The 23,478-nt window shown below is 40.7% G+C and overlaps 1 protein-coding gene and 1 long non-coding RNA gene across 19 annotated transcripts in view; one reads left to right on the forward strand and one right to left on the reverse strand.

Moving 5' to 3' along the window:
* Positions 1-2,697: 2,697 nt before the first annotated feature.
* LOC115613782 lies at positions 2,698-9,520 on the reverse strand. The gene is made up of 2 exons (XR_003993519.1): positions 8,999-9,520; positions 2,698-7,497 (listed from the first exon to the last, which is right to left on the reverse strand). It is a non-coding gene; the product is annotated as an uncharacterized LOC115613782 (long non-coding RNA).
* Positions 9,521-10,011: 491 nt separating this feature from the next.
* The window catches only part of QKI (QKI, KH domain containing RNA binding), a 151,418-nt gene continuing 137,951 nt past the window's right edge, over positions 10,012-23,478 (forward strand). For 4 of the 18 annotated variants that reach the window (XR_003993517.1, XM_030499729.1, XM_030499732.1 and 1 more), the window contains exon 1: positions 10,021-10,889. Coding sequence is in view for 13 of the 18 variants with exons in the window: in XM_030499729.1 (XP_030355589.1) it covers positions 10,748-10,889 (142 nt within the window). In the remaining 5 variants the exon portion in view is untranslated. Of the gene's footprint in view, positions 10,890-22,022; positions 23,411-23,478 lie in introns of those variants that run through there. The other 14 variants (XR_003993513.1, XM_030499726.1, XM_030499733.1 and 11 more) reach the window with 8 other exon arrangements.

The raw sequence follows: 23,478 nt of genomic DNA on the forward strand, positions 1-23,478 counted from the left end.
CTTTAGTGTCTTGGGATCTGCTAAGCAAAATTTGTTACACTTAACCCTTGGATATCACAGGTAAAGTCATTGAAAATAGCAAACTCAGTATTTGGAGATCATAAACAGTAACTTTGGAATGAAATGTGGATGGCTTTATTTGATTTAATTACATATGAAATTGAATACCTTGGAAACAAAGTACAAGAAAAATATGAACATATTTATGATGAAATTCACATAGGCATATTATAAATAAGAAAAAATAGAGCCTAGACAGTGAAATACTATTACAGCTGAAGAGCTGAGTTAACACTCTGCAATTGCTTTGGTAAGGTTTTAAATGATAGCACAAAAGCGTGTTTTAAGATCTCGTTCATGAATGCAAATTTACTGTTCCACTTGTATAAGTTAGGCCCTTCTCTGCCACAGCTACTTGTGCATCACTGAATATAAAGGAGTAGAAGGGAGGAAGAGATGATTAAAGTTGAAGAGATGACTTCTTGACAACATAGTATTAAAAGAACAAATATATCCTTATTTCAGTTCTAATATTTTAATGCAATAGTCTTCTATCTATAACAAGCATGTTCCTTAAGTTAGTTTTAAACTACCCATTCTGAAAATAAATTCATATTCTAGTACATCTAGCTATAATCTCAGTATATTCTACATAATCTAAAAAAATGCCAGTTTAGTTTCTAGAAACTCCCTCAGCCTCCTAAAATCTAACCCTCCTAAATACATGTACTGAAGTTAGCAAAATCATGGCAAAACTAGTTTCATTTAATTATTTGACTTGTAACTCAAATTAAATTATACTTAACTGCACCTGGTACCATACAAAAAACCCCCAAATGTATCATGTTTATTACCACTGATGTTACAGGAAACTCGTACAGGACTAAAGCTTTGCCTTTTCTTCATTACTGAAAACACAAATCCAGCTAAGGATTTTTAGACAAGCTTTCATTTTTCAATTAACATGTTTTATTTCAAATTTATTCAGAGCTGAAACAAGAGTTACATTTGCAGCTGAGGAAAGCAAAGATGAAACTTTGTTCTTTCTTTTGTGCTCAGCCATACAATTTATTTTTCTCCTGGCAACGGATTTTAAATCTCTGCCTTTTTTTTTTTTTATGGGAACTGTTTTAGTAAGTGCCGACATTAGAGCTGACAATGCTTTGTGTGTGTTTCTTTTTTTTTTCCTTTTGCCTGGTTTCTGTGTCTGTGTGTGCAGGCATGCATTCATTAACGTAATTCCTCAACATTCAACAAGAGTGCATCATAAACCAGAGGAAAAAAGCCTCATAAATATTTAGCTCCTCCATCTACCTTCCAAATCTGAAGTGAAAAAGAGTATTTAGTGAAGACTTGCTTTGAATTAATCTGCATATGAACTGAAAAGGGGTACAAAAGGATGAAAAGATGGTGGAAACGAGCATACAAACCCCATAGTCTCCAGGGGGCCATTCATCTTGTTCTTGTCAATACAATCTCAGTCTCACTGCTTGGCTGCTTTCTGCGCATGACCCAACAGACTACTTTTGCAAAGACAACGCTGCAAAGGATGTGCGTGCTTTCTTCCTAGTTTTGTTCTATCCTGTAATTTTTCAAGAGGAGAAGCAAAATACTCCGTGTTTCGGAAGCTGGAGAAATTTCTCTAAATGCTTCTACTTGTTTGTGGTCTACATGCTGACATACATTCACATAAAAGGGCAAGTAGGTTATATGAAAACCAGTCTTATGTAATTTACAATGAGTAAGAGGTAATGAGATCACAATGTAGCTTAAAGCATATTATCTGCTGTACAGCTACAAACCCATGCAATTTGGACCAAGTGCTGTATATATTTACATATAAAACTCCACTATGTCCAACAAACACTATCAAAAAGTCCAAATCACAGAAAAAAGAAAAAAATTAATAAAATTTGGTATTTAATGTATTTTCATAATTGAACAGTCACAGAATCGTTCAGGTTGGAAGGGACCTCTTGAGACCATCTAGTTCAAATCCACACATGGAATTCTGTAATTTTTTTTTTTACTTTTATTTAAAAAAAATGTAATACGTTCAATAATCATTTTTTATTTCATGATCTGAGATCAAATTAATTTTGAAGGATTACATCATACTATTGACATGAATAACTTGTGATCTATGATGACTGTGCTTAGGTATCCTTTTCAACCAAAAGGACATAAAGGCCACTAAATAGTAAAGTCTGTAATTAAGACAGGAACAATGATTTCACACATAATTCTTGAGTATAGGCAGCCAAAAGAACAGTTTTTTGGTTGTTGTAAGGACAAAGTTAGAATGAAATAATGTAACTCGATTAATCAAGCTCCACAAAACAGTCACGTTAGTCACGTAATATTCACTTATCTTACTACATTGCTAATCTTCTATTTTGTACTTGTAACAGAAAAGTCCAAGTATATATTTTTTTCAAATTAATCTCTATTTCAGTCTCCTCCTTAAACGGAAAGAGCTGGTTTTTGTTGGTTCTTTTGGTTGTTGGGGTTTTGTTACCAGACCTCCCAAACCCCTATTACTGGAGCAAAATAGTGAACATTATCAATGTAGCATCAGGTACAAACCTGAGCATGCAAGCTGCTATGACTCCCCCACTAATCACCTGTTGTCAATCTAACACAAAGGACTCCACCTATGCTGACAAACTTCTAATGAAGTACCAAGATACATCTGTGGCCAGAGGGATAATTGATTTCATTACTAACCTGTAAGACAGGTGCATACAAGCTTTGAAATGGGACAAAAGATCAATTATGCCTCTAGTAATGAAAATCAGATGGATAGCTATAAATAGACAGAAGGAAACCTGAAGTAGGGATGTATACTTTAATTGACTTGCTAGGGGGAAAAACACCTTCTGGCGTGAAAATCAGCCCTCTGATTAGCTACATCATGTCTTTTTAAAAGCAAGCAGAAAAATTCTAGAGATGGGGAAATGCTTTAAGTCAAGCAGCATCATCTCTCCATGTCTAACAGAGAAGTGGTCTGCCAGCTTCCCAAATAACAGGGAGTTTCCAAACCTTTCCAGGGTAGCAAGAAGGAAGGCTGCCCAATTTGGATTACTTAAAACCCATTCTCATGCTAACCTTCTTTAATCAAAACAGAATTACAAAAATTCAAGATAACTTTTTTCCTGCCTTGCCTTTAGTTCCAGCCACAGCCTGTTGGGGTTTTGAGCATATTGTCAGACCAGACTAAATATTCATTTGTTAGTACACAACAAAATAGTACTGTTATGCAAACTGGATAGCAGACTATACTCTCTGGGAAACTTATTTTTGCATTTCTCTACTCCTTAAGCTGATAGGGTAACAGTTCTTCAGTCCTATCAGGATTTGGGGTGTGCAGAGGGCGTGCGTGTGTGCAAAAACAGAGACAACTCTCATACCTGTTCTGTAAAAAACAAAACCCTGCCATCAGTCTAAGTGTAATAACCTTTGACAAGTCATGCAAATATCTGAAAGGTGAAGAAAACTGTCTGTGAAGCTTTCAAATAGTATTTTTAAACAAACACAATACCATAAAAGATAATGTTAACATTTCAGTGATCATCTTTATTTATGAATGATACAACAAATTGCATAATATAAAGCTGCTTGTTAGGTAAAGAGGCCTTAAAAACTTCTAAAAGTTGTCAGAAAAGTTTTAACATGTACATGGAAACTTCTCATGTTCTAAATGAACAGGAATATCTAGACTTATGTGAACTGGATCTGTACAAAGGTAATTTGAATCTATGGGCAATGCATCATGTTTCCCTTCCCTATATTTCAATCACAATCAGAGCCCAGACATGAAACATTTCAAACTAGGAACAATAATATAAATTAATGAGAATTTGAGAGATGGCCGGCAGCGTAAAGTGTCATTTCCAGACACTTCAAATTTAGCTGCTGTGATTTTTTTTTTTTTTTTATCAGACCACTATATCTAAATCTGGGTGATTACACCATAGTGAACTTTTCAGCCTCCTCCCTTACTCCTCTACTTTATGGTCTATCCAACACAGTGACTTGATGAAGGTAAAATACTAACACAGTTCTGAAAGCCAAAACTAGGGAATGACTGCATTACCTTCAACAGAATCATTTAGTTCTTGTCAAAATCCTGAACCCAAGCTGTTATTCAGACTATTCTGAGAGCAGAAGTGGTTAATAGAAAAATGTTTCTGCATGCTTACAGTGAGATTTAGCTGACTGATCAACAGTTTGCAGTGGCCATGCCACATGTCCAAAAGGTGTAAGAGACATCTGCACAGACCTGGTAGATGTTACACAAGACCTACAAAAGAAAAGGGACCTTCTGGAGATTCAAGTGGAATACCATAAGGCAAGCGAATCCCACCCTTCATTGTGCTTGTACACTTGTAACTATGACTTACTGTAATGAAGAAGTGAACTCATTTTAAACAATAACCAGATACAGTATTAGCTAAGTAAGATCATATGATCTTGTACGAAGTGACTGTAGCTCAAACGAATTAGAGCTCCTCCATTAGTTAACAACCCAGAAACGTTCACCTTTTGGCTCTGAACCCAAGTCGTGTTTTACCAATTGTCCTTTGAGCTCCTGTGACAGTCAAGTAGGGACTTATGATGCACCAGCCTACAAATGCCAACAAAGATGGCATGAGATTTGGGATATTATATTTAGCAATGGTCAATTTAGTGCCTCCACAGAGCTAGACAACACTTACAGTAATACACACTCACTGCTACTCCCACTTCTGCAACGCATGACACAGGCTGGCTCACATAGTGTTTCCATGAGTTCTGCAAAATGGATGGGCTAGAAGCCATTTGAAATTCTCCCCTACGCAAGCCCAGAGCTGTATAGCTACGGCAGTAATTTTGTTACTGTACAGATGGAAAGTGTAGTATCTAGCACATTATCTGAAGCTATAGGACTGTGCATGGGATTAAAAACATGGATGGAAATATTCATAGCATATTTCAAGAGAATATTTGGCTTCTCTTAGCAAGCTAGGAAGAGTATCAATTGCTTATGATCTGGCAGTGAAGTACATAAAACCAATACAAGTGTTTATAAATTACAAGATATAGAGAAGTTTATGAGCTTAGAGGTAAAACATACCTTCAAAATACAGTAATCAAATATGTTATACGAATAATTGGGTTATTTTTCCCTCCAGGTTTTAAATTTGTGTTCTTATGAATGAGATGATAAAGTTGATAAATTTTACGTTTACAATGTAGTACCTCAATTTAGTTTTCTCTCTAATTGCTAGCACTTTTTTTCTTTCCTGTGCATTCTCGGATTGCTTTTCTTTCCCTCCTTCTCACCATTTTCTGCCTTTCTTAGTAACATCGTAGTAAAACTGGCATATGTGAGACTTCATTTTCATCTCCTACTGTAGAATGTGAAATTAAACCAATCTAAACTTTTGTTTTCCATCCAGAGATAGTTCTTGGGAGCCTAGCGGAACTGGCACCCTCTCTAGACACACACCTTTTCTTGTTGCTGAATGCTGTCTTTTCTGGAGAAAAAAAGTCTACATAGTAGTACATAAAGAAACAGCTTGTACAGACATTACATACCCATGGAAATTGACCACTTAAAAATACTATCTACGTCAATCTTGAACATTGATGTAAAACATTTGACTATATATTGAGACATACTTTTCCCATGCATATCCGTGGTGATTTGGTAGTTAGCTAAGGTGAAGCCCAGGACGGAGATGCCGATGCTTTCCCTCATTACAGATAATTTTTATATTAAGCAGAATTTAGGCCCCTCCATCCTATCTGTCTAGGAGTAGCTTATCACAGTAGCTTAAGGTATATGGAATAAGTACCTTACCAAGAAAACTGCCAGGCATAAGATTTAGGGCAAAGGTGCAAATTAATTTCTTGTTTGACTTCAGTGTTTTCTTTTCTCCCCAACTTAATGACTGTGTAATACACAACCACAGGAACAGTGGTAATGCAGCTCTTCCCGCTCTGTATAAGTGGATGAATCACAAAGATACCTCTTCTTCTGGCTCCTTTATTCCAACCTGAGGAATGATGAGTTCTAACAGGATTGATACTGTGGGTTACTATACCCTTCTTCACAGTTGTTGTACAGCTTGAAGTATGTTAAGTATAAAAGATACAAATCTGAATCCTTCCAGACTAAGGTATGCTTAAAACCTGTATCTGCCACTTCTTCAGCAATTACTTAACATCAGTAGAGGAGAAATTTAGGCATTGTCTCTTCCAAGATTACACACAGCACTCAAATCTCCCTTTTTAGACTAAGCAGACACTGCTGTCTGCTTATTATTTTGAATGATGCGCTACTGTGGTATCTGTTTGAAAAGTTACCTGTCGGCTTGGTTTAATGTCAAAGGAAGTATGTTTTTGTTATCAGACACATCACAGAATTTCAATATAATTGGTTCTTGAGATTTTTTAGTCTGGCTCTAGACCTTATTCTGTTCAAGTGTTAATCACCTTGCAGAGATGAATGAATCTCAGATGTTCACCCAGTAGTGACCATGTCTGACTGTTGCATTATTCTTACAGCAGCTACAATCTTGTACGCCATGAATGACTCAATATTGAATCACACAGTGTTCATTTTTTTTTCTCGAGAGACTGCAATGGGTAAGGAAGAATTGCTTCTTTCCCTAAAGAGTAGTAGTATAGCATCTTGGTACCTTCCTGTTAGAGGAAGTGTCGCTAAAGGCTCGTAACACCCTACTGTATATACCCATGATGTGGTCAACAGAGATGCTGGAAGTAACAGACAATACTTTAACTAAGAGTATGCTTCCCAATAGTCATCAGCCTTAAGCTCTCCTATTTCCCAAGGTGCTATCAGCTATGAACATTATAGCAGTAATTGAATTTGCTTTTTATGATCATTGCAGGCTTTTACTGTAATATACGGAGGCCGCTGCTGGCATTATCATAATTTTTCTTACTTCAAGATTACATTAATGCAATAAAACTTCACCTTAAAAGAGAAGCCGCTGGAGAATACTACAGGTTACATAATACAAGAAGGGCTACCTAGATGAAAACGTAAGAGGGACTTCTGCTTGTGTCCAGACAGAAGTTAAGGTGCTGGGTAGTTACTAAAGACCCTAACATCACCACCAAGTTACCTTGAAACAAATTAACCACCCTCTCTCCCCTCCCCGACATCAATACCACACAACCTCTCCCCCTTACCCACAGGATCTGTTTACCCAGCTCCGTGTTCCCCCCCCCTCTTTCTTCCCCCATGGGAAAGCTCCATACAGTGCAAGAGTATTTCTAGTGCTTCTGCAGATCAGGCTGTAGAGACACCACTCCTGATGGGAGCTATACCTTCTCACAGCTCTTTAACCAGAACTAATTGAACTTTCATCTCCCAGACACCCTTAAAACACCCTTTCCTGGGATGTTAAAGTGTGGGAAAGTAAAGGCAGAGAGAAGAATTGAAGGTATGCTGAGAGGGGCTTTTAGGTAGCTTTTTTGTTTTTACTGTATAATTGATGAAGAAAGATATCATGCTGATTTACTTACCTAAAACAAATCGTGTTATCTACATTTTGATAAAGCATTTGGCTTTTTCAATAAATTTTTTCCCCATTATTTAAATTCAAAGTCTTAAAGTATTTATGGAAAAATCAAGGATGAGAATTTTTCTTAAGTCATTTATGCCTAATTCGATAGGCAGCTTCAGCACACAGCTTTGCCTCAATTTCTGTACAGTTCAGACTGAGAAAATAATTCAGATTAACACAGAGCAGTCACAGAGTGATTCCTCAATAACTGCTAGTGTGCACCAGCTTATTCTGTAGTACACGAGTACAAAATAGCTTAGGATAAGATATATTGTTGCTATTAGTAGGTAAGACAACTGCAAGCACTGGAAGCACTTTATGTGCAGGAAGCAATAATGAGGTGGTGTGGGAACAGCTGCACCAAAGCTGCTGAAAAAAGTCTCCATACGCTATTTTTACTGTGCCATTCAGCAGTCCACAACAATTACCCTAAGATTATTTAAGTTCATCTAATTTTAAGATGAAAGCCTGCTGTCTGTGAGACACCCTTAATCAAATTGAAGGTTTTGATAGCAAGTTTTCTCAGGGTTAAAAAGAGCCTTCAGTCACTGGTTAAAAATAAGCAAATACAGGGCTACAAAACTGCATCACCTTTCAGACTGATCTATGATAAATAAAATGATGGCAATTTTGTCAAGCATATATGGTTGTGTTTTAGCATTTTAAAACAAGGTTGGAAAAGAACACAATCTTGTTAATAAATAGGAACTGTATTGTTTCGTCGCCCATAGCCATGCAGCAGTGTGCTTTGGGCATGCTGTTAATGGACTAAGAATCTGCATCGTAAAAAATGGTTTGCAACACTGCTGCTCTGTCTTTGGTAACAATATTTTTAAAATTATAGAAGCAATAGATCAGACTCATCTTACATAAGTCTTTTATGTTTAATGTAAACAAGCCCCCGAAATTCAGTTGAAACTCTCATATCCAAATAATGAGTTCTACATGTTTAAAAGTAAAAAATACAATAAACACAAGAAGGAATGCAATAACCCAAGGTATTACTATTATGAGAACTACGTGTTCTTTACGTTTTTGTCAATGCACATCTTTCAAGAAAAGTACAGTAATACTGTTTGACAATACCAATGAAACTGTACACCTGTCAACATGTCTGTGCATCTTTTTAGTTTTGAAAGCATTGCTCATTGCGATTTACCTAATACATAAAGTTTCTCCAAATACCGTGTAGTATGTACGAAAATACATTTTCATTTTTTACAGATCTATACCTAGTCCTATAAAAAATGGCTGTTTTCAACGAACTGAACTAAACAATGAAGCTATTTTTACCTAGCTTTACAACACAAGCTCTACCAAGCTACTGAAAATCTCATCGAAGCTTTCCGCCGACTTCCTAAGTAATAAAAATCAAGTAAGAACACCGAGTAGCTACGTGGGGAAGGAGGAATACGTACAAGCAACCGCGTCGCGCTGCTTTGCTTCCGCGACTACAGTGGATGGAGCGCACTAATTTTGGTTCTGGCTGCCGGATGCTGCTGCTCCCATCGCGTCTCCCATCCAAACCCGTCAAACAAACCACGGCTGACCCCCACACGCGGCGCTGCCCTGCAAGCAAAGAGGGAGCCTAACTGCCTGCTGGCGAGCCTTGGACGGAAAGGCAGCGGGAAGGCACCCAGATCGGACACTGGCGCCGAGGCGGGCGGGTGTGCTGCCCGGCTGGGGCGCGGGGGACCGCCGCTGTTGCTCCGGGGTCGGGCGTACGGCTGGGCCGCCACCACTGCCTGCGGCTCTCCTCCACCTCCGGCGGCGGCCAGCCCCTGGCCCACACTACGCTTCTCGGAGGCGGAACACGTTAAACCGCTCCCGCAGCGCGGGGCTCACGCAGCCGGGCAGAGGACGGGGAGCGGAGCAGCAACAGCTGCCGCCACTTCCCCTCGCCCTCCCGCGGGCCCAGCGCTACCCGCAGCCCCCGCGCGGCCCCGTTACCGGTTACACACCGCTCCTCGCGCCGCCCCGCCCACCAGCCCGCGAGCGCGCACGCGCGCCGGCGCCAGCTCCGCCAACCGCGGCCGCACCGTAAACAGCCGGGTCACGTGACGCGGCACCGCCCCGCGCGCCGGGCAGGGCGAACCAACGCGACTTTGTTTAGAAGAGTTCCGTGCGCGCGCCGAGCGCCCGCGCCGCGGCGGTGGGGGGGGGGGGAAGCCGGCGCGCGGGAGCCCCGCACGCGACGCTGCGCGCCTGCGCCGCCTGTCCGCGCGCGCAGACGCTCGGAAGGGGGAGTGGTCCGCGGGGAGACGGGGGGGCGGCGAAGGGAGAGGGGAGGGGGAAGAGAGAAAGCGCGGCTGTGCCCGCGCTGCCCCCCTGCCGCGCCGCGCCCCCGGAGCGGAAAGGGAGGGACCGTTGGCTCCGCCAAGCGGCGCTGCCGCTGCCACCGAGTAACGTGTGCCCCGCCCCGGGCCCGCCCCCGGCACGTCCCCGCCCCTCCTGCCGCCGCCGCTGCTGCTGGCAGCGCAGCCTGAACTGAAGCGAACTCCGGAGCGAACTGAGGAGAAGTGAGGAGGCGGCGGCGGGGCTGAGACTCACCAGCCACAGGCGGCGGCGGCGGGCGGGCGGGCGCGAGGCGGAGCGGAGGACACGCCAGGCGCAGCGCGGCGGCAACAACAGCGGCGGCGGCGGCGGCGGCGGCAACAGCGGAGAGACACCGGCGGCGGCTCCTTGGAAGCGGCAGCAGCGCCCGCCCGCCCCGCTCGTCCCTTCCCTCCCCCGCCGCGGAGACAGGGGGCAGCGCCGAGAGGAGAAGCCGGGCTCGTCGTGTGTGTGCGCGGGAGGAGGAGGAGGAGGAGGGGGGACACACCGAGGACTGCGCCGGCCGAGGGCGCACGGAGCAGGGACGCGGCGGCGGCGGCACCGAGAGGCGGCGTCGGGTCCTTGTGCGCGGGGAGGAGGGCGCAGCCCGCACGGGGGGTTCTACCGAGTTTCCTCTTTTTTTCGTTCCCTCGGACTCGACGTCGGGGCTGCGTTTGTCTCCGGATTTGAATCCTCCTCCTCCTCCTCCTTCCTCGGGGAAGCTCCCCTCCCCGCCCCCTCCCCTCCCCCACCGCCTCCCCGCCCGCCCGGATCCAGCCGGGCGCCCCGTGCCGCGGTCGCGTTGCTCGGCGGAGCTGCTGCGGGCGCTCGCCGTCTCTGCGCGGGCTTGGAATATGGTTGGGGAAATGGAAACCAAGGAGAAGCCGAAGCCGAGCCCCGATTACCTGATGCAGCTGATGAACGACAAGAAGCTGATGAGCAGCCTCCCCAACTTCTGCGGGATCTTCAACCACCTCGAGAGGCTGCTGGACGAAGGTAAAAGCGCTCGCCTGGCCGTCCCATCCCCCGTTCCGCCGCCCGGCCCTGTCTCCCCCCCGCCCCGGGCCTCCGCGCCGCTCCCGGGATCCCGCTCGGCCCCCAGCCCCGGCCCCGGCCGGGCGCCAGGGGGGAGCCCGGGGCCTGTTTCGCTCTCCCCGCTGCTCTCCGCACGCTCTCGGCCCCCCCCCCCCCCGGCTGGGGAGCCTAAAACAAAGGGGAAGTGTGGGCTCTCCCCGCCCTGGCCGCTGCCGTGTGGTGCCGGGGGACTCGCAGAGCGGGTTGGAGGGGAAGAGGCAGCCCTGGCCGCACCGCTCCCCGCGATCCCGGGGCGTGGGGCGGGTGCTCCCGCTTATTTTTTCCTTTCTTTCCTTCCCTTCTCCGCACCCTTTCCTAAAACCGGGGGAAGGGTAACTACCGAACGGAGGGGAGGGAGCGAGGAGAGGAGCTCAGGAATGCGCTCTGGGGGAAGGCAGGGAGGAGGGGAAAGGCTGGCTGGCGGGGAGCGGGGTCCTGCGCGGCGCCCCTCGGGGAGCGCCCCGCGGCCCGGCCCGGGGGAGGGGGGGGGGGGGCGGGAGGGTGTTTGGTTTCGAGATTTGGCTGTTCTGGAAGCTGCTTGAACTTGAATGACTAAGACGGAGGGGGCTGAGCTCTTTCTTCAGCTCCGGCTCTACCCCACCCCAAAGTGGCCACAAACTAATTATAATTTTCCTATATTGCAAGGGAAGCGAACAAATCCGTCTTTCAGCTCTCCTTACCTTTTAAAGAAACTAACTCGAAAGACTACTACGTGTGAGTTTAGCGAAGGGGAAAAAAAGAAAAAAAAAAAAGAAATTACGAGATTGCCTCGTCTGCTCCTGCCAAACGTCCGCTGCCGCCCCCAGCCCCGCTCCCGGCGAGGGGCCGCTCCGCTGGGCTGACACCCCCCCCCCCATCTTTTTTCCTAGAGAGCTCCCTTTAAGTTGTAGTTTTACAAATAAATAATTGCATTTTGGAAAGGGAAAAAAAATAGAAAAAGTATATGCTGGGAACTCCGTCCCATATGTCTTCCCACTACAGTACTAGAGTTGAAAATCTGTGTTAAAAATCAGGCGATACACTTGTTCTGAGTAGTTTAAAATTCGCTTTATGCTTGGGTTCACAGGTTTGTTTTTAAAAGCATTTCATTTCTTACCACCTTAGACCTAGGCTTTCTGGAGAGTTAGAGACACCTGTTTGTTTAATCGTATTTGGTAGCTTTGTAGAATATGGTAAAGCTGTAAATTATTTATACAGCTTCAGCTTGGTTGGAATCTTAGCATGAAACACTGAATTTCGAGATTTCGCTTTAGAATTCCTGTTTGGACATATTCTTTCTCACTAGAAGAAGTTTGGGAAGTTGTTGACCTCGGAAGATGAAAGAGCTGGTTATATTTGGTAGAACAACTCCCCGCCCTCTCCCAACACTGTAAAAATGAGATAGTGACTGTAGTACAACAAAAAATAGCATATCGAGAAAATGCTACTTTCTGAAATAAATGATAGAGGAGTAAAAAAAAAAAGCAAACCAAGTGAAGAATTCTGAAAGATGGACTGTGGGAAGCGACATAGTGGGAGATTCTATTTTTATATTCAAGACTCGTAGTGAAGTTTGAATTCATATTGGAGCAAATACGGATGTGAAAAGTAAAACTAATGTTCTTGGTCGCCCCAGCAAACACCCTCTTCAGGGTAGTTAGATTTAACTATCCTGAATAAACATCAAGAAGAAACTCGACCGAGAAGACTCTTTTTAGCACGAATGAGCCTTCCAGAAGCTTGATGTTGGATTTTTAAATTCCTGAATCTCTTCAACTTCATGTATTTGGCCAGAGGAGGCCTGAAACTTTTTTTTTTTTTGATGCATGTTGGAGAACAAAAGAAAGAAAAACTATTTCCCCGTACAAAAAGGACACTGAAAAAAGAATGCCTGAAATCCCTACAGCATTTCATGTATTTTTAAATACTGAAAGCTCTGGAAATATGTTTCGTGACGTACTGAAGTTCCAAAATGGGGGCTGTTGAGACTTGCTGAAAAAGTTTAAGGATTGTGTTGAAGCTATTCTTTGCCCTCTTTAAAAGAAAAATAAAATACATTCCGTGTTGCTAATAGTCTCGGGAAGAAGTCTGCTATCCCTTTAAGCTTTTCTGCTTTTCCTGTTTACGTTGGCAATTGGGTGGAAGTATTGTGGAGGCAGAAAACTTTTTGGAATGTTGAAAAAAAAGTTTCATGCAAATCTAGTAAATTGCTTCAAGACTTCAGAATTTGAACACTAAGGGGCGCCAGTTATTTTTTTTCTGAGGCGTGAGGCGGGCCTCTGAACACCATTACTGACTTAAGTAGTGAAATTAACAGGTTTGATAGAAGATACCAAAGAATGACAAAATACTTGTGTACTTGTGCAAGTATCTATATTTGCATGGACTTACATGTATGCTTACAAGCAGTATTACGTAGGTGGAATAGTCAATAGCAATGAACACTTGAGAGGTTGGAACAACTGTTCTGTAAAACACCTATCCTGGTTATCAAAGGGGCACCGTGTTAAATACCTTGAACTGTATGCTGCACTGACATCCTCCGAGGGGTTCAGCAGTAGCAAACTGTAGGTTTGCTGGAGAGATCTGCAAGATTTGGAACGCTTACTTAAAAGTATAATACTTAATAGTTTCATCAGTTGTTTCATGGCACCTTTGGGAATACCAAATATTAGGGGCAGGTTTGTGTATGTATAGATAGATATAATCTAAAAATAGAGTGTTCCTATGTTCCTCTTTGCTGCCTCCCTCTCCCCCTAGAATTTGGTTTGCTGCTTCTGGTTTATTGTTTTGTACTTTAGGTATGTGTTTGGGGTTTTTTTTAGTCGCTATACAACCATCTTCCTGAGGATTTTGTTTATGCTTGAGAAGACTAATTACAATCAGCCTTTGTCTTTTATTTTGTGCTGATTGAACTGAAGAAATAAAGTCACAACCCTAAGAATTCAAGCAAATAAAACATGGGATTGCTTTCCCTGCTGGAATGCTAGGCCTTTATTTTTTATTTTTACATGCCTGTGTTTAAACAAAACTCAGATGGGCTTGTGTTGTGATTAGTTCTTGTAATTGTATGCACCAAGAGATAGAAATGGACCTGTTGGTCTAGATGAACAGTACATCTAATCTGATTAAGTGTTACAATGTATGTCGACTTTTTTTGTTCTGTTTCTGTTCTGTCTGTATTACCCAAACGCATTTTCCTTTCTGAACTCTATCTTAGTGTTTAGTCACTGAAAATTTTAGTGCCTCTGCCTTACAGCGTTTGGTTCTGAAGATCAGTTTAAATGAGAGAGGTATATGGAAGAATCTTTTTTTTTTTTTTAAAAAGCGTACTACTTTGTAATAAAATATGAAAGTCACAGTTTTGTTTAGGTTACAAATATTTTTGCGTATGTGTGCTTTCAACTTGTTATGTGTAAATAAGGCTTTTGTGGGTTAACAAGGATGTTTAAAGTGCACATCATAATAACTAGGAAGCTGGATTGTTTTTATCAGACTAGCGCAAACCTGTGGGAAGAGAGGGCTCTTCCTGAATGTGGAATAGGCTGTATTTCCTGTGATTGTTTGCACCATCGAATGTGACCTGGTTTTTTTGCGCTTCAGCTTCTCAGATACTAACTTTTATGATTCTAACCTAGACTGTTGTTTCGGACAACTTGTATCTCTTAATGGTCCCCTTTGTGGGACGTGAATAAAGTTGTACCTTTTTTGTTGCACTTTTTTTTTTTTTAAATAAAGTGGCCGTTTCAAACTCTGGAATTGCACTCTGACCTGTTGAAATAAACAAGGTACTTTTAGGTTTTATTCTTCCAGCAGATTGTGAACAGATAAGCCTGAACCCTTAACTGAGATCTGGGTAGTGTAACTTTTACATTTGCATTTTGTTTTCTTGAACCTGTAAGTGGTAAGAATCTTGCACATTATTGGAATATACACAGATCATATCTGTAGTCTGAACTTCTCTTAAATAAGGTTTTGATGCAGGCTTTAGTAGGAACTAATTTTTTCTGTAAACTGTACCTCAACAATTTCTTCCTCCTGTCAAACTTGTATTGAAGGTGACTTAAAGTGTGTCTACCTTTAATGTGAATTAAGCCCTGCATATAGCTGTTGGAGATAAAACTGATTTTGTGTCAAATAGGCTGCCTCTTTCTGACTAGCAGTTGCAACAAAGCTAGCTGTAAAAACATTTAGGTAGGGATTAAGTAGGATAATTTTTTCTTGGGCGTTCCACTCTCTGCTGTGCTTACTGAGAAAAGTGTGTGTGAACGTGCAGAACCCAGTGCCCCAAACTGCAGTTTTCTTGTCCGTTTTATTGTCTAAGCCAAAATGTCTGCATGAGTTAGGACTGAAGAGCTGTGTTCTGGTCGTGTAAACAAGTTCTCCCTGAGAAGTTATCTAGTTACTTTTGTACATGACCTTATTGTTTGTGATTATGTAAATGTAGCTGGTGCTTAGCTAGGGTTTTGCTGACTTGTCAGATTTGGTGAAGGGGCATTGGCCACATTAGCATGTCTGGTTTTCAGTTGTATCAGATCTTGCAATGAAACCCCATTATTTCATTGCAGACCATGCCTCTTAATGCAAAGTTAGGAGATGAGTATTCTTTAGGATAAAGGCCTTATGATAGGTGCTTGCCCGGAGTCTTAGACTAATTTTTAAACTTTGAGTCGTAATGTTAAAATTGCACAAAACAGCATGTGACAAAAGTGTTGGGTATTGCTTGTGTGCTTTGAATCTGGTTCTTTAATCATCTCTACATCTTAATGTCTGAGGCATTTTTCTGATATATAATTGTCTTGTACTAACAAGGATGTAAAGCTTCTAGAACTTGAGTGTTTGAAAACTTTGTAAGAATTGTTCTGAGGTGTGGGTGGATTTTTTTTGTAATTCCTTGGCAGCCTCTTAAAACATCAAAACAAAAGTTCCATGGCACTTAAGAAAAAGTTTATTTTTTTTTTATCTGAGGAAAAATATTCAAAACCCCCACCCCCCGCCAAGCAGTTCAGTTCTTTTTAAAAGAAGTTATTTTTGGAACTCTATCTGCATATTTATAGGATTGCAGTCACCTGGCATGTAACTTTAAAAGATGGGTGTTGTTTTGACTAAGAAAAGTTTTAAGTTAGTAAAGCAGTTATTTTAAGCTCATGTTTTGAAAGCAGTTTCTTCACTGTTGCTTGCCAGTAATTGATTATTAAAATGTCTGTCATAAGTTTGGTTGTTTTTTTCTTCTTTTAAGAGTAACCATAGTACACTGCGTTCTGTACAAAGGCTGCTGATTTATTTGTCTTTAAATTGGGAGAGACCTGTTTGAATTTTTTACCATTTTTGTTTAGTATTACTTGTTCTGTAGGGTTGGAGTTGAGTTGCATTTTCCTCATCTGAAATGATATGGAATAGTTTCCAAAGGAGCTAGTGTCATATAAAAATATCTTGCTATGGTTAGAAACAACTGACCAAGTGGTGATTAGATTAGGGAGTGGCACATGGTGCTTTCATAACACGAAGGAACAACTGAAGGTGTGTAGGTTAATATTATTAAAAAAATCCCACCCAACCTCTGACAACTGAGAAATAATAATTTTTTAAGCGAGCACTTAGAATGTCCTAATTACGAAAATTAAGTTTACACACATCAAAAGAGAAAAGGCCAAGTTAGAAAAAACCAGGTGTTGGATGGGCGCTGCTGTGTGTGTGAGCAGAAGGCTGGACATGAAATGGATGGTTGCTTTTGTAGTTGGATAATGTTTTTGACCAGGTTGTCTATTTCAGTCCTTAAATTAAAACTTTCTTCCTCTGAGTACACTAAAAAATGCCAAATCCAGAGTGGGATACTTAAAATGATACGAGTTGTGTAGACCTCAGTAGAAAAATCAGGTAGATTTGGATTGTCTTTAATTACTGTCTGTAACCTTAAAATGCTCTCCTTTTGGAGAATGCATACTGATGTAGATATCCTATTAATTAGATGTATTATTAGATGCTGATCTGGTATATATTCTGTGGCTGACAGGATAGACCTGTATTAACGTTAATTACCAGACCATCCTGACAGCTTGGGCTGATTGAAGTACAGCAGGAGTCTGCCATGGAGACCCATGGTTTATATTCCACTGCTTATATGGAGTGTCAGGGGGTTGGAGAGATGGGGAGACAGGGGAAACTCCTCACCAGGAAAGCCGTAAAGTAATGAAATGCCCTTGCTCACTGACCCTTGTCTTTATTGAAACATAACTCACAACTTCTCATTCGGGCTGTGTGAATTTTTCTGTATTGATTTTAATCAAAATGTGTACTATGAAAATCTTCTGTTGATTTTGACATTTTATTGAAATTTAATAACCCACTGCTAAGAAAACTAGTAGGAACAGTAAAACTGCCACTGTTTTTAATCTCATGCTTAATGCAACTGGTTAAGTAAGTAGAAGTAGCACGTAAGATAAGTCTGTGGCTTTGTAGCAGGAGGATCGAGGTCTGTGGAGGACATTGGAGCTTCTGTTTGAATCCCGAAACATGATGGGTGTAATGTTTATAATCCAGATTAGATCCCTTTGCTCTGGCGAAACAAAGAGTTGGGTTGCTGATAGTTAAGCAACATTACATTTCTACTTTTGACTTGAGAAAATATGTCACGTTACTTGTGCAGTGCAGTTAAAGTAATTTCTGGGTTTGGGTTTCTTCTGGTTGTTTTTCTTGGAAACGTTTAATAGAAGTGGAGTTAAGCTTTTCAATAGCAGAGCTTAGATTTTGGAGACAATTTATGCTTGAATGAGCAAAGCAGCCTTGACAGCTTTAAAAAGAAATAATACCCAGCTTCATTAGTAGAGCTGCCCTTCCACAGTGTTATTGTTCCCATTAGAAAGGTGTCTGTTGCAGGCTAGTTGGATATCAGAGAAGGACAAGATAGTGCAAGTTAAAGTGCTTCTATTCAGGCAGTTGAGTTACTAAACCTCTATTGTCTGGGTCCCAAACTAGAAGTTGCAGCTTTTTTAATACTTTACACTTTAGTGGGTGTTAGTGCTTGGAATGAGTGTGGTAATGCTAACAGGTTTTTTTATTATTATAATTTTATTATCGTTGTTTAAAATACAGGGTATAATTTGAAAAGATATTTTCAAGTTTCATTTGGGCATTGTGTTGTGCTTTTTTTTTTTTTTTGTTCCTCCCCCCCCCCGGTCAAACAAGCAAATTTTGCTTCTTAGTTCATTGTGAAAAAAAAAAAACCCTTCTTGTGAAGGGAAATGGCAATAGGTAGCTATTAATGGGCTTCCTTTTAGTGTTTTTGGTGGTGTGTAGTTGATTTAGAAGCACACTCACTGGAAGTTGGCTTTTTGAAATTTTCCTTTTTTTATTTTTTTTTATTTTTTTTTTCGGCTCTTTTGCAGCTGCGCCTGAGTACTTGTACTTCGTGCTGTAGTGGATTAGAGAAGATTTTCTGTGCTTTCAACACAGGGTGTACTAGGGCAATGTTTTGATATTTGGTAACTTCATTGCAGTGCTCCAGGATGTGCCTGGGTGGGAGGGTCTTCAGCATATTCGTATTTTATAAATCATGAAGAAATTTGAGTGATAACTGACTGACATCTGAGCATATTGGCAGTTGAGGTAGTTAACACTTTTAACGGTATATATCCTTATAAATGTTCTTTACAGTTCTTTAAGAATTGATTTGAAAGGGGAAAAAAATCGCAGCATGACAAACAATTAAAATCTTGTTACTTCACTGGGAAGTTACGTCAGCGTAGTTCTGAGGGGTCAGAATCATCAGAACGGCTGCTGATGTCGGAGCAGAGGCAGGGGAGGATAATACAGCATTTTATACCCTTATCTGGTGGATCAGTTACTGGCTTAAAAGGTCAGCTGATATTCTGGACTGGTCAGGGTTTTTTTGAGTTTGTTTGTGTGGTGCTGGCTTTCTTTTCAGGCAGATCAGGGCTGTGATTGAACTCGCGTATGTGATCTGAGAGTAGTTGTGTGGCACAATGGCTTAAGTGGCTCGATACTGAGGATGTGCAGCAGAGCCTTGGGGAGAGAGTTAGATTTGCTTAAACATTTACTTTAAAGTCTGAAACTCCCAATTGCTGTCAACTGATTGTGCATCTGGTCCATTCAGAATTTTAAGGATGTGACTATTTTCAGACTAGCTGACACTAGATGGGAGCCAGACTTTGCTGAATTCTTTAAATCCTTCAGCTGTTGAAATAATGAACCTTCTTGTTCTGTCTAATTCGTTTTAAAGAACTCTTTTAGAAATCTCTGTAACCATTACATGGTTGAAATGTCCTAATGTAGTATGTTTTCTTCATTAATGTCTAGGAGATGGAATACACCTGAAATCTTGAAAAGTAAGCAACAGATCTGTCTAGCACAAGTATTAATAAAAATGCAATGTTCTGGTTCATATATTTAAATAGTAACTAAAACATTCAGCTGATGTTGCATAATGCTTCCATTTATTTATCAGACTTCAAAGCAGTAGCAAATCGGTTAATATTGTTTTTAATGCAGCTTAATCTAATAACCTGCAAATGATTATATCAAAAGTTAATGCATAATTTTCAATTTTTTACATGAAGAGCAAACCAAGCTGGCCCTCTTTGCCATGGAATATCTTTGGTTTCTTTGCAGGAATGGGGAGGAGCAGAACACAAGGGAAAATTCTCTGACCTGGTGCTGTTTGCTTTTGAGCAGTGTTGCTGATCTGTGCATGCTGCTTTTATTAGTTTCAGTTTGTCTCATTTTAAAGGAGTACGAGCTGCATCCCTAAATCAGAAATTAGCAGAAATGTTTTTTCAAAATCTTCTAAAACTGTTGTCATCACCTCTTCCCCCCCCCCCCAGCCAAAACTTCCAAGTTTACTGGTTAAATACTACATGCATAATCTGTTGACAAGTGTGTTCTCTAACAGTTGGTTTGTGTGTTAAAGTTGAAGGTTAAAATGCTGTAATAGGCCCAGCTGTCTTGTTTAAAGTATGTTTTTGCTGTAAAGGTTGCTGCCTGTGCAGTGAGAAAATGGTGTGCGTTAGATGATGGTAGAGACAAAGTTGTTGGTAGTTCTTTAATTGCTCAAGTATCGTATCATCTATAAAGATAAGCATAGTCAGAGAGGCTCATACGCAGTCAGTTTACAAGGGAATTACTACTTCTTTAAATCACTCAAGGCTTTTATGGAAATCTGATACTGCCTCTGGATCAACCTGAAGCAAGTCTCTTTATACGGATCCTTTTGTTCCCACTTTTCACACAGTTCTGTCAACTTTGTGCGCAAGTAGTAAACAGACTTGAACAAAATCTGGGCATAGGTAATACGGTAGGGATCAAAAATGAATTCTAACCAAGGTTCTATCTGGAACACTGATTATGTGTATATTAAAACATCTTGAGAGGAAGAATGAGACTCGAGTGTATCTCAGGCATAAAATTAGGAAGGGCATTGCTAGAAAGGAAGTATATTTAGCGGTTGTAATAACATGTTTACAGAGATTTGAGTCTCAGAATTTGAAATTTCTTGCAGTGTTTTTGTGTTCATTCTCTATGGTTAAATTTTCTTTTTGTGACAAGACAGATTTTTTTGGGGGGGGAGAAAGTCTGGAGAAAACGTTATCTAAAGATCAAATCCAACTTGGAAGAAACTGGGAAAAAAGTGCAAGTGGTTTTATTGAGAACAGCTTATTAAGTTTATGGACTTTAAAGAACTTTTCTTTAAAGACCTGTGACATTTAGGAAATACACTGATATTTTGAGGAGCAGGAAGGTAAAAACTTCAATATATCAACTTGAGGTTAATTGAGGTTAAATTCTGTATGGATCAAAAGTACTTCCAATTTCTAATAATTCACATGTAGCTTCCAGGGAAACAAGGAGTTGTGCGGAAGCTCTGTCTATAGGTAATGGGGTACATAAACCTACTGCCTATTGATTTAGTAACTGTATTTTATTCATAACTATTCATGAGGAATCTTGTTGGTTCCAAATGGGAGGTTTAATGCACACTGAGGGCACTTGGTAGTGCCGAGTTTTAATACTGTTAAGTGTCTTCAAAAAAGATATTCTTGCGGCAGCCTCGGATTAACATAGGATGAATAACAGAGCAATTCGTCAGCTAGGCAGCTCTGAAGAGTGTCAGCAAGAAAGCTGACGGTGATGAATTGGAGCTAAATGGATGCTGCAGTAGATAGCCACTACAGCTAATGCTGGAGTGTTGAGGGATGGCAGTTGGTATTTAGGTGTACGCTGGGTAATTAAGTGGGGAGGGACTGCACTCCTTTGCTTCTCTAAGTAGAAAAGAAACACAATTTCTGCAATTCAAGAAGGTTACTAAATTCAACAGCTTAAAATGACAGAAGGACAACTGATTTGTACTTTATTAAAAAAGATGTATGAATCTTTAGGACTGGTAATGTGAGGTCAGACTCCCGAACTCCCTTTGATGTTTGCAATCTTTCTTGACAATAAAAATTTGGATAAGCTGACTTTGAGGCAGGTTTAGTTTATTCTGAACTTAATTTTGCTTCAAATTTTGTGCTACCCTTTCTTAGATGTCACAGTTACTTCAGTTACTGGTTACTTTTTCAGGATAGAATAGTTGTGAATTTGAGGGGGCTAAACCAGAATAATACTGCCTTTGGGGTTTTATTAACATAATAGCACAACTTCAGTGGTTTTTGCCATGTGCACAGGTCTTTCTAATTCTACTTAATATGTTTTGTGCTAGAATTGTTCTTGACCACTCATTGTATCAAATTGTTGAACACTTGAGGACAGCTTAAAGCAATAACGTTCCAAATTCTTTGTATTGTGGGGGCTGTTTGGTTTTTTTTCCTGACTACTTACTGTAGGTAGATAAACTTAGATTTGCAGGCTAGAGTGTACGTATAGGCTTTCTCAGCCCTGAGCAGAAGGTCGTAACTAGTATAGTGTAATGGTATGTTATTGTATAAATTGCTACACAGATTGAACTACATTTTTAGTACATTTTTCTCTTTTGGGTTAAGTAGCTTGGCTGCTGAAAGTTTTGAGTGATTGTTAATAACTAAAATACATTCTTGAATAATCAGAAGGATATTGTTTTCTCTCTTCAAACTTTTGTTGTGTGCTCTTAGTGTTGAATTTCAGATACAAAGGCAAGGTACTAATAAAGCACTAACACTTAAGGAGCTTTTTTCCTAGTTTAGTTAAGGATTAGTAGTTTCTTGTAGTATGTAATATATAGAACTGAAATGCAGTTTATGCTGCTACAAACTTTTTTTTTTTGCTTGGAAGGCGAAGGAATAAGTGTTGCTAGTATTGAAACCTGGATAATATCCAGGCTATTAAGCTGATTAATGAAATAATGCCACAAGTATGGATGCAAATACTATGCGCCTATCCATATTGGATAAAATTAACACAAAAGACAATGTACACTTCAAGAACATGCTGTGTAAGTAACTACAAGAATTGTATTGTATGTTGATCTTGAAACTACTAAATTATTACATGAAAGGAGCAGAAGGAATACATTTTATTGAACTGAAATGTCCTTCCGCTCTGAAAAAGTTTCCAGTTTACAAAAATAATATAATAAATTAAGTTAGCCTTCAAACTTCATGAGATTACACACCGCTCTTGATTTAGGAAAGGAGAATAATGCTGAGATACAAAGGTGTAATTTCTCTACTCACGTATTTTCTCTTGTAGTAGTGCTACTAGTTAATGCCTCTCTCTTACAGTAGTAGGAAGATGTTACCCATACCCAGTTATGAATGTTGTCACTATGGACAAAATATGACTAGCAGTTGTGATTTTTTTTTTTTTTTTTTGTAATATAGTTCTGAGATAAGCTATTGTAGTGTGAGATCCAAAGTAGCTTGTCGTCTGGTTAGAATCATCTGTTTGGCAGAACATTTTTTTAGGATAAGAGAGGTGGAGATACTTTATATTGAAGTTAATGTTTGTACAATCTGATGAAAATTTCCTCTGCATGTACTGTCCTTTTTTGAACTTAATCTATAATTTTTTCCTTGTGATTGTCACGCTGAGCTACCCCAGCCACTCCTTGTCCTAGCCTTTTCTGGCATCGCAAAGAATTACAAAGCAGGTGTATTTCATTTTGCAGCACCATCAGTGAAACTGTGCATTCACTTGCACAAAAAGTAACATCAAAGAGATTTTCTTCCTAAACCTAACTCTTAGGGGTTTATATTTTGCTGTTGCATGAAAACAAAATAGTGTTTGATGTGAGACCTCTGAGACAATGCTCTTCTCTGAAGTAGACGGCATCTTTTTTGTTTGCAAAGTTAATGGAGTTAAGTGAAAAACAATATGAGTTACCAGAATGGTGATTTTCAATCTGTGATTTGCAGACCCACTGCGTATGAAGAGTTGCTGAAGATAACAAAGAAAAAGGAAGTCTGTTGTTGGGAGATTTAAATAGGTTACATGGAGCCTTCGTTTCACCTCTTTTGGGAACTTTTTGTTAGTTTGTAAGTGGAAAACATTGAAGACCTGATTAAAGGGCATTTTCATGGTAGCAATTGTCCTTGTCTGTGGG

The sequence above is a fragment of the Strigops habroptila genome, chromosome 10 (assembly GCF_004027225.2).
Source record: "Strigops habroptila isolate Jane chromosome 10, bStrHab1.2.pri, whole genome shotgun sequence".
NCBI lineage: Eukaryota > Metazoa > Chordata > Aves > Psittaciformes > Psittacidae > Strigops > Strigops habroptila.